The 17,233-nt window shown below is 38.9% G+C and overlaps 1 protein-coding gene across 1 annotated transcript; it reads left to right on the top strand.

Annotated features, from left to right (window-relative positions):
- Positions 1-10,741: 10,741 nt before the first annotated feature.
- Positions 10,742-15,962, top strand: LOC127853699 (integumentary mucin C.1-like). The gene is made up of 2 exons (XM_052388428.1): positions 10,742-10,924; positions 13,793-15,962. Exons 1-2 carry the CDS (start codon positions 10,853-10,855, stop codon positions 14,423-14,425), a joined length of 705 nt encoding a protein of 234 aa, XP_052244388.1. The 5' UTR covers positions 10,742-10,852; the 3' UTR covers positions 14,426-15,962.
- Positions 15,963-17,233: the final 1,271 nt, after the last annotated feature.

Below are 17,233 nucleotides of genomic sequence, written 5' to 3'. Positions count from 1 at the left end.
GTGTAACATTGACTCATCACACAGGTGTATCATTGACTCATTACACAGGTGTATCCGAGACTGATCACACAGGTATATCAGTGACTGATAACACAGGTGTATCAGTGACTGATCATACAGGTGTATCCGTGACTGATCACACAGCAGTATCCGTGACTCATCACACAGGTGAATCCGTGACTCATCACACAGGTGTATCCGTGACTCATCACACAGGTGTATCATTGACTCATCATACAGGTGTATCATTGACTCATCGCCCAGGTGTATCATTGACTCATCGCACAGGTGTATCATTGACTCATCACACAGGTGTATCATTGACTCATCACACAGGTGTATCATTGACTCATCACACAGGTGTATCCGAGACTGATCACACAGGTATATCAGTGACTGATAACACAGGTGTATCAGTGACTGATCATACAGGTGTATCCGTGACTGATCACACAGCAGTATCCGTGACTCATCACACAGGTGTATCCGTGACTCATCACACAGGTGTATCCGTGACTCATCACACAGGTGTATCATTGACTCATCATACAGGTGTATCATTGACTCATCACACAGGTGTATCATTGACTCATCACACAGGTGTATCATTGACTCATCAAACAGGTGTATCATTGACTCATCACACAGGTGTATCCGTGACTCATCACACAGGTGTATAAGTGACTCATCACACACGTGTATCCGTGACTGATCACACAGGTGAATCCGTGACTCATCACACAGGTGTATCATTGACTCATCACACAGGTGTACCATTGACTCATCACACAGGTGTATCATTGACTCATCACACAGATGTATCATTGACTCATCACACATGTGTATCAGTGACTCATCACACATGTGTATTATTGACTCATCACACAGGTGTATCCGTGACTGATCACACAGGTGTATCAGTGGCTGATCACACAGGTGTATCCGTGACTGATCACACAGGTATATCAGTGACTCATCACACAGGTGTATCATTGACTCATCACACAGGTGTATCCGTGACTGATCACACAGGTATATCAGTATATCAGCACACAGGTACACGGTCGTTAATCACGGGCGTCAACTCCGTTATGCGATGCATTGATAAATGAGCCAATGCTACTTCCGAGGTGGCGCTAAGGATCGGATGTTAATAAATGTCACGGATAATTCTACAGAGGGAGTTAGTTTTATATGTTGTTTTTTAAACGTATTTCGCATTATTATTTTTTAATCGGGCAATGTTGTGCGATATTGCGAAGATTTATTCATCCACACATGTACAGAAACATATTATAACAACCCATTTGGAAACGTGATGACCTTTATAAGCTGTGGCATGGTAAAGATGTTCACATAAAGTCTATGTATTTTGCCTGCGTGACGAGCAAATTTACACCAAATGAAATCCCTAACAACATCAAACCATTGATTTGAACAGGTATAAGTGTTTCGATGCACAAAAACAGTGGCTTCTTGTCGATCTACTGGTAATAGATAATTTGGTGTGTTTTTTCAAAAGAGATGGGGCCAACGACAAGGAGGTGGCAATAATGACGGGAGTTGGCGCCAGTGCACTATTTTAGCTATTTAAATTTTCGATGCCGACCATACACTTTTTGTTCCGTATTTGAGATTGAGTGTTCGATTTTTATCCCCCGCCATAGGCGGAGGGATATTGTTTTGGCGTTGTTCGTCCGTCCGTCTTTCCGTCCATCTTTCCGTCCGTCTTTCCGTCCGTCCGGAGCCATATCTTGGAAGTGCTTTGGCGGATTTCATTGAAACTTAATATGAGTATATATATGGATAAGAGGATGATGCACGCCAAATGGCATTGTACACCATCTGTAAATAACGGAGTTATGGCCCTTTGTATCTTGAAAAAATGCCTTTTTGTGTGTGTCCGGAGCCATATCTTGGAAGTGCTTTGGCTGATTTCATTGAAACTTGGTATGAGTATATATATGGATAAGAGGATGATGCAGCATTGTACACCATCTGTTAATAACGGAGTAATGGCCCTTTGTATCTTGAAAAAAAATGCTTTTTTGAGTGTCAAATATGACACTTTTGTGTCCAGAAGCATATTGCCGGGGGATATCAATTCAACCAATTTGCTTGTTTTTCTTAATTCGATCATAATGAAATATAATCAAATAAGTACAGTCTACATAATTATGAAGAAACATGTTTTGCAAAGAGATTTTTAAGATTTATGTTATTGAATATACTTCAAAACTGGAAAGAAACTTGATTATAATAAACAAAAAGGTAACGATTAAAGCCAAAGTTATCCCATTGTTTTTGCAGATATAAGTAGGAACGAATGACATAATTATGTAAGCCTATTTAAGATTCGTTGACCTTCGCCTTTTAGTAAATTAAGCAATTCGTCGCTGTCTGTCGTTCTCAAACCTCGAAGCTCCAAAATTTTCAAAATATTTTTTTCGTCTTTTCCGAATATATGAAGTCTGGCGCGTGTTTTGTGCTATATCTCGTAGCTCTACGCCAATCAAAGCCCTTGAAAAAGCCACGTGACGTGACTAAATGTTGTAGAATGATTGTTGGCTTTTTCCCGGCGAATAGTCGTAGCGATGCCATTTCACCTATAGGTACGTCGTTTCGTTTAGACAAATTTGACAAAAACGTTTATATAATTTTTGTTATTTGCAACTACGAGGTTTCCTATAAAAAAATGAGACGATTTTTTCTCTCTCCTGAAAAGTTGGCATTTTGTAGCTACGAGGTTTGAGAACGACAGCGACGAATTGCAATAGGGGACAAAACACATCGTCTCAAGAAGAAGTAATATCTTTGTATTACTTTGTTAATTTCGTTTTTTGTATTAACGCATTTGATTAAGAGAACACATTATGAGAATGTTGACAATTAAGTTATTGAATTTATCGACTATTACATATTTTGGATTTATATCGTACAATATGTTGTTTTTTTCAGGTTATTGACTTCTTAATTTAGTAGGTTACTTATAATTATTTTCACATATTTACATCTTGTTTTATTTATAGAATGTGTATGTGTTCTGCATAGATTTGGGTTTAAGTATTTACGTTGAAAAATAAAAAGAAATATGAAAACGAAACATTATCTGTCAAAGGTAAGTCGTGTGATGATTCATATATCGTGTATTGGCACCAACTCTGTCCTTAGCTCCAGCTCCGTGGCAGTGGCTCCATCTCTTTTGGAAAAATACAAAATTATCGAATAGATCTGCAAGATTGCAATGTGTCTGTGCATGCAGCAGCTTGTATATGTTGAACGCAATCGTTTAATGTCGTACGCGAATTATTCGGGTGGAATTTTGCTCGTAACACAGGTCCAATACACTGATTTGCTTTCAAAAACTCCACCATGTCGCAACTTATAAAGGTCCTAAAGTTTCCAAATGGGGTTTAGCTGTATGTTAATGTACATTTGTGGATGAATACACATTCACTGAATCACACTACATTGCCCGATTTTTTAAATATTGCCAAATATGTTGGAAAGACATATAAAACCTACTCACCCTGAAGAATTATCCGTGAATTTTCAAAACATCCGGGCGCCCGTGATTAACGGCCGTGAGGTATATCAGTGACTCATCTTACAGGTGTATCAGTGTCTCATTAGACAGATGTATTAGTGACTCCGCCAGGGACGGTCCCAACCCCGCGCTGAAAAAGGAGGAGGGTTGGGCGTAGGGCTAGCTACCCTACCTTGTTGAAACCTTATTGCTACAGAAACGCCGAACAGAATAAGAACATACATCACGGACCTGGGAGAAGGTGGACCTCCAGCTGGAGGAGGCATGACGCCGGACGCTGAAAGCCAGTGTCAACTGGAAGCCATCAGACCGAAGTCCATCATCTCTACCAGGACCACAACCACCATCGGTACATGGAATATCCGAACCATGTATGAGACCGGGAAGACAGCACAAGTGGCCACAGAGATGAGGAAGTTCAACATCACCATCCTACGGATTAGTGAATAAAATGGACTGGCTTTGGGCAGAAGCAACTGACTTCCGATGAGTGACTGTTGTTCTCGTGGCATGAGCAGGAGGATGCAGCACACACCCAGGGAGTAGCCCTGATGCTTTTCAAGTCGGCACAGAGAGCGCTCATCGGGCGGGAAGCACACGGACCACGGATCATGACGGCCTCTTTTCTTACAAAGAAAAAGAGGATCAAAGTGGACATAATCCAGTGATACGCCCCGACAAACGACAGTAAAGAGGATGAGAAGGTCAACTTTTACAATAGACTGTCAACCATCATTTAAGAAAGACCAACAAGAAACATCATCATTCTAATGGGTCACTTCAACGCCAAGATCGTTAGTGCCAACCGAGGATATGAGATGATCATGGGGAAGAAAGAGTTAGGCGAGATGAACGACAACGGGGAGAGATTCGCCGACCTGTGCGCCACAAGTAACCTAGTCATCAGAGGAAGTGTTTTCCATCACAGAAGGCTACACAAGGCAACTTGGGTGACACTAGACCTGTCAACGGAGAACGAGATTGACCACTTGTGCATGGCAAGGAAGTTTCATCGCTTTCTTCAGGATGTACGTGATTAAGCGAGTAGCAGACGTGGCTTCGGACCATCATTTCCTTGTCGCCCGATTTAAACTAACAGTTGGGCAGGGGGGCCCAGCCAACGCCAACGGTACAACACTGCCACGCTGAAAGACACCTGGAAGAAAGAAGAGTTCAAGGGCACTCTCTCCAACAAGTTTCAGGTCCTAGAGGAGCTGATTGAAGAAGAGACGATAGAGCAGAAGTGGCAAAACGTGCAAGAAGCAGTGACTTCAACATGCCAAGAAGTACAGGGCTCCAAGTCTTACACCCACAAGGAGTGGATATCAGCAGAGACGCTTCAAAAAGTTGCGGAGAAGAAGGCAATAGTAAATAACAGCAGAACACGAGCCGCAAAAGTAAAAGCACACGAAGAGTACACCGAAGCAAATAGGAGCGTCAAGCGAAGTATAAGAGCAGACAAGCGGACCCACCTAGAGACGCTTGCAACAGAGGCGGAAGAGACAGTCTATAAGAACAGAACTTAAGGTCTGTACTCCATCACCAAGAGATTAGAAGGAAAATTTTCCAAGCCAGAGAGGCCAGTAAGGGACAAAAATGGAGGAGTAATAACAGATGACGAAGGACAGAAGAAGAAGAGGAGGATTGAGCACTTCCATGAGCTTCTCAAAAGGCAAGCTCCTGCGGACCCACCGGTGATTCTGCCAGCTACTAGCGATCTGCCAATCAAATGTTGCACTCCCACAAAGGAAGAGATCAGCAGCGCCAGCAAGCAATTGCAGAACGACAAATCTCCAGGACCTGACAGCATACCAGCAGAAGCAGTTAAGGCTGGCATGGAGACCGGTGTGGAGCTACTACACCCACTCTTCAGCAAGATATGAGAAGTAGAAGAAATTCCAACAGAGTGAAAAGAGGGTTACCTCATAAAGATTCCCAGGAAAGGCGACCTTAGCTTCTGCTCCAACTACCGAGGAATCACACTGTTGTCCATCCCAGGAAAGGTGTTTAATCGCATCCTGCTGAACCGAATGAAAGACGCAGTAGACCCGCATCTCCGTGACCAACATTCAGGCTTCCGAAAGGAGAGATCGTGCACGGATCAGATCGCAACCCTGCACATCATTCTGCAAAAATTCCTGGAGTGGAATACGCCGTTGTTTGTCAACTTCATTGACTATGAAAATGGGTTCGACAGCGTTGACCGGGTGTCCCTCTGGAGACTTCTGAGGCAGAGTGCCAGAAAAGATCACCAACATCATCAGGAAGTCTTATGAGGGAATGGCCTGCAGAATCGTTCATGGCGGACAGCTCAGGGATGCCTTTGAAGTGAGAACCGGTGTGAGGCAAGGCTGCTCACTCTCACCTTTTCTGAACCTGCTGGCCATGACTTGGTAAAGAAGACATCGACGTAGCAGAAGCGGAATGGAATTCAGTGGACACTCTGGAAACAGTTGGAAGACCTCGATTTTGCCGATGATTAGGCTCTTCTCTCCCACACCCAACAACAGATGCAGGAAAAGACAAACATGGTAGCGGACAACTCAGCTAGACTGGGCCTCACCATCAACAGAGGGAAGAGCAAGGTGTTCAGGACAAACGCATCCAACAACACACCCATCACAGTCTAAGGCGAGGCGATGGAGGAGGTGGACAGCTTCACCTATTTCGGCAGCATTCTGGAAAACCAGGGAGGAACGGATGCAGATGTCAGAACCCGCATCGGTAAAGCACGAGCAGCCCTCCATCAGCTGAAGAATATCTGGGGATCCAGCGCAATTGGCATCAAGATTAGGCTCCTCAATACCATCGTGAAGCCACTGCTCCTCTATGGAGCAGAGGCCTGGAGAACCACTGTCACCACCATAAAGAAAATACAGGTCTTCATCAACATTTGCATCAGGAAGATCCTCAAGATCCACTGGCCAGACAAGATCCCCAACGAAGAACTATGGAGAAGAACAAACCAGCAGCCAGTTGAAGAAGACATCCTTCAGAGACGTTGGCGATGGATGGTCGACACCCTTCGCAATCCTGCATTTAATACTACAAGGCGATCTCTCACATGAAACCCCCAAAGAAAAAGGTAGAGAGGGCGGTCTAGAAACACCTTGAGCCGTGACCTGGATGCAGATGCTAAGCAGTTGGGCCCCAAACATGGGGGCAGCTGTAGAGACTCGCCCAGAACCGAGACGCCTGGAGGAAGCTGGTTGGCGGCCAGATGGGACCAACGGCGAAAATGCGATGGGATGATCACGCATGTGTATCAGTGACTCATCACACAGGTATATACGTTTCTTATCAAACAGGTGTATCCGTGCTTTACCACACATGATGTGTAACAGTGCCTCATTACATAGATGTATATGTTACTCATACATGTGTATTAGCGGCTCATCACACAGTTGTATAAGTGTCTCATCAGAAAGGTGTATTAGTGACTAATCACACATGTGTATCAGTGACTTATCACACAGGTGTATCAGTTTTTAATCACACATGTATATCAGTGACTCATCACACAGGTGTATCAGTGACTCATCACACAGGTGTATCAGTGTATCATCACACAGGTATATCAGTCTATCGACATACAGATGTATCTACCACACATCATAAACGTGTATCTACCACTCATCACAATGGTGCATAAATCGACCACTTATCACACAGATGTATCTATATACCCGGTACGCTTCATAACACATGGGTATAAATCGACCACTTATCACATAGATGTATATATCTACGCTTCATTACACAAGGGTATAAATCGACCACTTATCACATAGATGTATATATCTACGCTTCATAACACATGGGTATAAATCGACCACTTATCACATAGATGTATATATCCACGCTTCATAACACATGGGTATAAATTGACCACTCATCACATAAATGTGTGTTTCTATGCTACATAACACATGGGTATACATCGACCACTCATCACATAAATATATTCAACCTTCACCACACGATGATTATGATATGATTGGTTTTGTATTCGTGTTAATTAATGTGTCGTCATTTCTTTTTTGCTTGTTAACGACCGTCTTCAAAACAAATAAATTAAGCCTATTTTTCAACAAATGAACGAACTGTTTAAAAGGACTTGTTCACAGTTTAGCAAATTGACAACCAAAACTTGGTCTAAAATAAAAAAAAATATGTATGTTTTATATTCGGACAAGCAAAAACGCACTTATGGATAGGCAAATTGTTAAAAAATATTTTATTTTATTCTTAAATGTCAATCGAAATCGTAGAAAATAAAACGCATTTGTAGCACGTTTTAAGCGCCAATTTAGCAAACTCGTGCACTACCGATAAAAGGTCTAACAATGATTAAGGATCAACAGCCTACATGGTTTAGTGGTATCGAGTTAGCTATTACCTCTAGAGGTTCCGTGTACGATACCTATAGCAGAACATATTCCCATTGTTATTCTAATTATTTAAAACTATTCAAAATTGAAAAGTTTTGTTGGTAAAATAAGTTATAAGATATTTCACAAAAATATGAAAAATCTGTGAACAAGCCCCTTTAAATTGTTTACTGCACTTGTCAACATGGGACATTAAAGTCCTATATTGGTACTGTTCAATTGTTTTAGTTTGAACTGTGTAGACAAAAAGTGGCTAAACAATGCTTAATAAACCACTGTCAATTTGAAAATTTCTAATAGTCTACCATGATCCTTTCCATTAAAATTGTCAATCAATAGGGTTTTCGTGCACATAATATTGACTCGAGCATGGGCATGACTGACAGCTAGGATTCGATGCACCTGACGCAGCTATGAAAACAGGTCTGCGCTGAAGTCTAATACTAATAAGTGTCTGGTGAATACAATCGCAGATCAAACGCTGCCCCGACTCCGACCCGGAATATTGAGTCATTAGGCTTGGGGATTGACACACTTCCCTCCTATCTAAGGCTTATCCGCCGTTCTATGGTCACACTAAGCGCCGTCACACCCTCATTCGATTCTGACGTTAAACATACGATAAATGCAATGAGTTATCTGATTTACACTCCAATATTGAAGAAGATGAGAGATAAATGGCTCAACGCAATCTTAAGCCCCGATCCTTCGTCCGAATTTGTCAACGCATTAGCTATGGAGCAAGTGATTTCGATAGTAGAACACGTCATTGTGTCTGTCCCATCAATAACAGATTCGAAACTTATTAAAGCTACCGAATTAAGCTAATAATGTTCACTCGTTTAATCGGATGCTATCAATAATTGCCCAAACAGACGTGGCTTGGCCGATCGTTTCTTCCTATAGTGACCTCATATACCACGAGCGTCGGCGGGAGTTCCTCGGTCGCCGGGTAATCGCGGCTGGTCAAATACTGAAATAGACCAGGCACTTGAACAGATGCATCGTCTGACGTATTGTGATTTATTAATATAATCAGGGCACACTTAAAGGCTCGTATCGAAATAAAACGGCTTCAAGGTTTTTAAACTGAGTATTGTTTGCAAATTGGTAAAATGACTATTTTTTAAAAAATTGTCATAGATTCAAAAACAATGTATACATTTTTGTTAACACGTGAAACTACACTCCTGATTATTTTGTTTAATACTGGTTAATTAATTGATAAATCATATTTCGACATCGGTAAAATAGTTCAGATTTTCCTTGAAAAGTTTGATAACACATGGAGGATTATCATAGGTTTTAAAGTTTAAAAAAGCCTGCGTAGCGAAGAGGTAGCGAACGAAATATCCCGTGCAACCAAAGGTACCGCACTCGAAACCAATAATGTTTAATTAACATATTTTCTTATTATTATAATAAATAAAGACTATTCAACATATAATAGATCTGTAAATTTAGTTGTAAAATGTTATAAAAAAAATAACACACGAAAATCTGTCAATAAGTCACTCGATTTCTACTACTCAATGGGTCATTGTCGACCTAAAATGGCCCACGAGTCACCCGGGGGTGACTAGAAGCCGATTATTATCACCCTTGGGTGACTTCAAGCAGAGGCTAGTCACCCCCGGGTGACATGAAGCCGATTGTAGTCACGCGGAGAAGACATAAAGCCGATTCTTGTCACCCGGGGGGGGGACTTCAAGCCGATTCTTGTCACCCGGGGGTGACTTCAAGCCAATTCTAGTCACCTTCGAAATCAGCACAAATTCAGTTTGAAGGCTAGTGTTTGAGAATCATTAAAGCGAATTTTATCATATATGTATATAATATATTCAAACGCCACAATAGCCTATATTAGATACATGGATGCGGTGCCGTTTGATAAAAAAAATACACGGGTGACTAGAAGCCGATTCTAGTCACCCGGGGTGACTTGCGTCGGCTTGAAGTCACCCCAGGGTGACATGAATCGGCTTAAAAACATCCCCGGGTGACTTGTGGGTCATTTCAGGTCGACAATGACCCAATAAGCATTACTACTATAAAGCCCTAAATGTTGGCTCGTCAACAATTGGGTTATTGGTGATATTAATTGTGTACCATTTGTTTCGATTTTTTTACACCCAATACATTTCATTATAGACAGTCATTCTATTTGATTGCATAATCATTAGCTACGCAAAGACAAACGATTATAGCTGTTTTTGGTTCGTGATTTCATGAATTATTTTGCTGTAAGTTTTATAATTATGGTGCGATTGCTTACATGATGGCATGTTAATGTGACTATTAATATGTATGGAGAAAAAAAAACGCCTAGTTACTTCCAAATACTGAAACACAATGTTTGCTTATTTCGCAGGTTGATCGCTGATTTGAATACGTTTTGCTGTATTACATTACAAGAATATTAATAGAGTATTTATATGTTGAGACCTGCCTAAATATTTGCTCAAACTTAAAGTCAAACAGAAAATGATTTATCGTCTCTGTTTATTAATGCTATTATAAACAGACTTTCAATCATGCGACCGTATGTCCTGTTTAATCATCATTGCAGCCCCACCTCTTCTAAATAAGTTGCATCCACCACATGATGCACGTCTGTTTGTCTGTCTGTTCACGCACGGTCAGGAAAATGTGAGTGCATGAAAACGATAACAAAAAGAGCACGTGCAATTTTCACATGAGCTTAATCACTGGCTTTCCCTGTCGCGGAATAAATCTCGGATAACAGACTTTACAAATACCTTTAATCGCTTCTGCACTACTCTTGTCATTTGTAAACATAATATAAGATAAGGTTTAGCCTGCCAATCAAAGCAAAATTGATCACGGGGTATACCCGATGGCATCGTGTATTATTGACAATTTAATATAAAAAAACGAGTATTTGAAGACGGGAATGGCACTAATAATGTCGGCTTTAAATGTGACAGTCGTTTGTTTAGTATTAATCGGACAGGTATTGACTAGGGTGAGTAAATTTGTTTTAGATTCACTTCAAATAAACAATTACAATAAATTGTCTGATGTCATTGCAGTATATTTAGTTATATGCTGATTCACATAATTAATGTTTTCTTTATAAGTATTGTATTTTGTATGCGCTAACTTAAAATCACAATCTGGGCATCTATTGTATAATATTTATCGTATTCCATCGCAGATTTTATACAAATAAATATTTCATTTATATTGGAGATAAATTATATCGCTGATAATTTGAAGCAAGCTATATGCCGCTTAATTCGTATGTTTATATAATAATGTATGCATTCTCGACATAATTATCGACGACATTTTAAATGGCACGTACACGGATAAATGAATAGAATAGCAAAAATTACCTCAGTATTATCTGCGTTTTGTGTAACGCGCACAATACTATCAAAATTTGGATATTTGACCAAGCGAAGCAAACTTTAAAAAACTCAAAACTCAAGTTAAAACTCAGCAGACAGACAAACAGACAGTTTATTCAGACTTATACAACTGTAAATCATCCTTATACTAAAATTTGCATATTATTGTCTGTCATGTTAATAGGTTACTCTGAGCATATCTGCCAGTTTGGATTCTATACGGTTGTGCTGAGACTAATCATACAAAAAAATAAGCGCGTTAAGAAGTGAAGTCGAAATATTCTCAATGTTCCAAATATGTTTTACAAACTGAATATATATCTAATACATAACTAGTTATTAATTTTACCACACCACTCTTGTTAAAAATTGTCAACATTTACATTTGAACTTGCTAAAAAATTACCGGTGTTTACTTGCAGAACTTTTGGATTCTCAAATCCATTACCAACTCCATAATTATGAAACATGTTGTTGACATTCGAGACCAATTTTGTATATCCTTTAGTACACTCGTAAAGAGCTTGTTTTTTTTTAACAATTTTCATTTTGATATTTTCATGGTTTAAAATTTAAAAATATATTTTACATTTTAACAGACATGTTTATAAACAATGGATTTCTATCTCATTTCCCATAACAGCAACATAGCATGTATTTATTTTATCCGAAAGTAATCTTTTTCAAAAATGTATGCGAACGAATATATGATCTGACTTTGTGAAACGACATTTTTCTTAAGCATACTTTAATCCTTTACAACGTAGATAAGTATTTTGCCAAACTTGTAGTCCCTTGGAAAGTTATACTCAATTAATATCCTTTCTTACTACATTCAAGTTTTAAAGGTTTCATTTCCAACCCTTAGATACTGATGAGCAGCAAACAGCACAGAACCCGAACAGTCTGTTCTGGTTTATGCTGTTTGTACATAGCCATTTTCACTTTGATTCTAAATGAGAAAGGGTTAATATACTAGTAGTACCCACAAACGAGTAAAACAACTGACAATATTTTTGGCTGTATGTCAAAGTTATTGCGTTTACTCAATAATGTATTCAGAACTTTAAGGGATTTTCCCAACCCATGGTTTGATTTAAAACTTCCAATATTATCAACACTGCGCCTTAATAGTTTAAGTTATCAACAAATTCAGCATCATTACCATTGTGTTCCAAGTTTTCGTTTTCTTTTAACCCTCCTCTCTTCCGAAAAACTTTTTTTTTCGTTTCATGCAGTGTTAACATTTAGCCACAATAAGTGCGATATAAATATATTTTAAGTTATTTAATGTGATTAAACTTTAGAAGGTGATTGCCTTCAATAGGTATGTCATCAGCAAATTATAATAAAATCAACACAATATCATCTATATTCGAACAAGAGTTCATGTTGTTTTTTTGTCTTCAAGGTCGTCAAAAAATAAAGAAAACAAAATCGGGGACACTATACCTCCGATTGTCTCAGTCCAACCGCATAAGTAAAATAATCGGCGTCAGCAGGAATAAAACCAAGTTTGGGTAGATAAGATGTCATAAGATGTCTTCACACAGCTGTGACCCATGTACGAAAACTAGACCTCCGGTAATCATTCGAAATTGGGTCTTGGTTGCCGCGATGACAGTGCTAATCCCCGAGGATAAAGTTCTGATTGTCACAAAGTTTGAAACTAACATTATTCCATTCACAAAAAGGTGGCAATTTATTTGAATCAAAAGATTATTCGTAAATAATTAACGATATTACAAAAGTATCGATGCTGTTAGATATAAGGTTTGAGCAAAGCGCCTTGTTCACTGGTTAACATAGTAAAACCAATGCAATCACTGAAAAAAACATACTACTACTACTACTACTACTACTACTACTACTACTACTACTACTACTACTACTACTACTACTACTACAACAACAACTACTACTATTACTACAACTACTACAACAACAACAACTACTACTACTACTACTACTACTACTACTACTACTACTACTACTACCACTACTACTAGTACTACTACTACCACTACTACTACTACTACGACTTCTACTACTACTACTACTACTACTACTACTACTACTACTACTACTGCTACTACTACTACTACTACTACTGCTACTACTACTACTACTTCTACTACTACTACTACTACTACTACTACTACTACTACTACTAACACTACTACTACTACTAGTAGTACTAGTACTAGAAGTAGTAGTAGTAGTAGTAGTAGTAGTAGTAGTAGTAGTAGTAGTAGTAGTAGTAGTAGTAGTAGTAGTAGTAGTAGTAGTAGTAGTTTAAGCAAACAAAGATGAGTAGTAGTATATATAAAATCATAAAAACTATTAGCAGCATGCTATTGATTTGATCATAATCATGTAGAACATTATCACCATCACTATCATCACAATAAAATTCATCATACACATTGAAAGGAAGTAAGCGTAGTTCTACAAGTATTTACATATTTCTCTTTTTAAAGGAAATTCTGGTCCAGAACTGCATTCATGACCACGACAAAAACACGTGTTCGGACGGCTACTGCTGCGTACGGGACGAGTTCCTGTCGACGCGAACCTACTGCCGGCAGTTCGGTCAGGCAAGCGCGCCGTGCAGCACACAACCGACCGATTACGAGTGCCCGTGTGCACCGGGCTACCGGTGCGCTACTGACGCCGAGGGACATATAACGTCTTTGTTTGGACGATGCTACGCGATTCCAGAGAACACGACCACCGCGCCAACCACTCCTAGCACTACAACGTCCACTACTCCCACAAGCCCGACTACTGTGTCAACAACAACTACGACGACAACAACAACAACGACGCCCACTCTTACAGCGCCATCGTCGACAACAATAAACACAACAACAGCTTCTACAACACCCGTCCTTACTACTACAACTACGGAATTACCAACGACTTCGGTTTCGACAAATACCACTTTTTCAACTCAAATGCTCACAACAACAACACTTAATGTGCCGACGAAAGCTGTCATAATCGAAGACTTTGCACCGGAAACAAATCAAAATTCGTTTGCTTCGACCGGAAGTGAAGTCGTTAACCAGAAATCAAGCGATCCCCTAAATATAATCGTTCCGATTGGATGATGTCTTTTAAAGAACGAAAAAAAAAAACATGTTGAAAGAAGATCATTATTGTTATTTAATGTTGTTATGTTTTCACGCGAGAATCAAGAAATATTGCTATAGCAAATTCTTGAATCTTAAAAACTGTTTCAACGATAAATGTATTACGAACATGTAAATACATTTTGATATTTTGTTACGATTAAACGTTGTTCGTGTCTGTATAAGTGCTCAGGTGAGCTACTTTGATCAGCCAAAGTCAGGCGTGCGTCGTCGTGCGACGTGTGGTCTATAGAAACTACGATTTAAGTCCAATATTGACGAAACTTTGTCTGAATGTTTTTGTGAACGATGTCGAGTTTGAATCCGACTCACATGCGTCTGAAAACTAGGTCACCTGGTCAAATTTCAGAAAACCTTTTTTACAACAACAGAAGAAACTTTTACATTATTTGATAGGCGGAATTAAAAGCTGTGTCAAGTGCGTCCAAAAACAACGCCACCAGGTCAAATATGACCAAAACACTTGCTACCGCTCTCAATGCCACATTTATGACTTAATCTTGATCGGAATGTTTGTCTTGACATTGTATAGGCTGATTTTTTATTCAGGATTTAGAGCATCCAAAAACAACGTCATTAGGTCAAATGTGACAAAACAACAACAATCTGGAGGCCACATTTCGGAAGTCTTGACATAATCTTGGCCAAGTTCGCACTTTGGTCATATGCATAAAAAACTATTAGAAATATATTGTAACCACTCTCGAGGCCACTTTTTGACTCATTCTTGATGAAACTTGTACAAAGTGTTTATTGAGCCCAATTTCGAATCTGACTAAAATGCGCCTAAAACAAAATCATCAGATCGAATGAGTTTTCATTTAATCGTATTCTCTTAAATACAAATATAATATATAAAAAACATACAATTGTTGACTTTATAATTTGACATTGAACCTTCATTGTAACATAATGTTGCATTTTTGGTATAAAATTTGTTAATAATGACTCGATCACGACTGTAAAAAAATGCCGCGAATGTGGTTCCTTAGGTCAATCTAAATGCAAGCAAAATTTAGAATGACAATGTGGTTAAAAGTAAATTGATAAAAAATTTCTACCCATTATAACACTTACCGAATCAAACTCCACGCAGCGGTCTCCCCACAGCTATTGGTGATAACCACTTCCATCACAAGAAAATTCTTCCAGATCTGGAAGCATTTTTATTTTTTGTTGTTTATGTATTGTATTATGAAAAGTAGTGTAATGATATTATATATTTTAAAAATAATGTATATGTTTAGGTTCATAATATTTTTTTTTAAACTTAAAAAGTAAACACATATTTAGACGCCATTATTGTACCACGTGGCTCGGCTATCATCACGTGGTTTGTGAAAATCATTTTTCTCTTTTTTGTGTTATCCTTGGTATTGTGTGTGCATTCCATGGTTTACTATGTATATTGCTGTGATAATATATTTCATGTTGTCTGCATTATGTAGTAACTATGTTATGTTCATATTTTTACAAAATAAAATCAATCAAGCAATCAAGTGGTTGGTTATAAAGGCAGGGATTTGATATCGAGCTATGCTAAGAACCAGTCAAATCTCTGAGCGGAGGTTGTTACCGAACGAGTTCTGACTGACTGTTTATCAACGTAGGTTTACGGAGTATTGCAAAGATATATACATGTACTGAATATTGCATTCCATGAATCAATATGCGTTTAGAGCATAATATCGAAAAAAAATCTTGATTACGGCTTTAGGGTTTAAGTAGTGTATGATTATACATATATTATATATATTTAATGTGTTGCATACCTATATGTAATGCGTTTTGGTGGGGTTACATGGAATACAAAGTCAATAGAGGTGCATTATTCAGGCCCGTACCCAGGCACTGGGCCCAGGGGCCCGGGCCCCCCCAGCTGGCTGTCGAGTTATGATTTTTTAATAATGGGCCTACTGCAAATTTTCTCACATGAAAGGGCCCACAGTACACTTCCCTGCAATACAAATGTGCAGATGTGTTTTATTGCCCCTGATACTCAAGGGGATTAGCGCTTACTTACTCGCCAGTGAAGATAAGCCCCTAGGCATTGTTTTCTTATCACCTTATCCCCGATCTGTCAATTGACATGACGCCTTATCTATGATCGCTCCGCTCACTAGAATTGTTCCACCCATTGTGCTCAATGCTTCATCTTTTGATGGTGGGTGTAACACGACTTTTGATTGGACAAGGAAAGAGAAACAGCGGATGGATGGAACTGATACAGAAGGTCGTAGGTCTGAACGACAATAGTGTTTACTCTTTTGAATTCAAACCTCCTCTATAGAGGCATAGCTTATTAAACATTTCTGTGAAAACTGTGCTGTAGATGATAAACACTGTATAATGAATTTGCTTTGAAATTTAAATAGAGGAGGTTTGATTTAGAAAATACTAGTAGGTTATATGTCAGTTACTGACATATAACCATAGTAGTATTTTCTCTTTGAAATCAAACCTCCTCTACAGTCATACTTTTTTGTTACATTTCATAATAAAGGTTTTTTACTTTCAAAGGTTACTTTTACTTCTTTATAAAGTGTAATACATTTATGAAATCTAAAGCTGTACACATGTGTGTGAATTTCACACCAAGGGGTCGTTGATAATGCATGTCACGCTTTTTTTGACCATTTTTACTCCGGCATGTCACAAACTGTTACACAATTTTGGACCCCCCTCCGCTAAAGTACGTCAAAAACTCACACTTTCGAACATTTTTTTTTAATTAATACTTAATTTAAATTTAATCTCAAACTCAAT

This window comes from Dreissena polymorpha, chromosome 12 (genome assembly GCF_020536995.1).
Source record: "Dreissena polymorpha isolate Duluth1 chromosome 12, UMN_Dpol_1.0, whole genome shotgun sequence".
In the NCBI taxonomy this organism is placed as follows: Eukaryota; Metazoa; Mollusca; class Bivalvia; order Myida; family Dreissenidae; genus Dreissena; species Dreissena polymorpha.
This window is presented reverse-complemented; position numbering and strand designations above follow the sequence as displayed.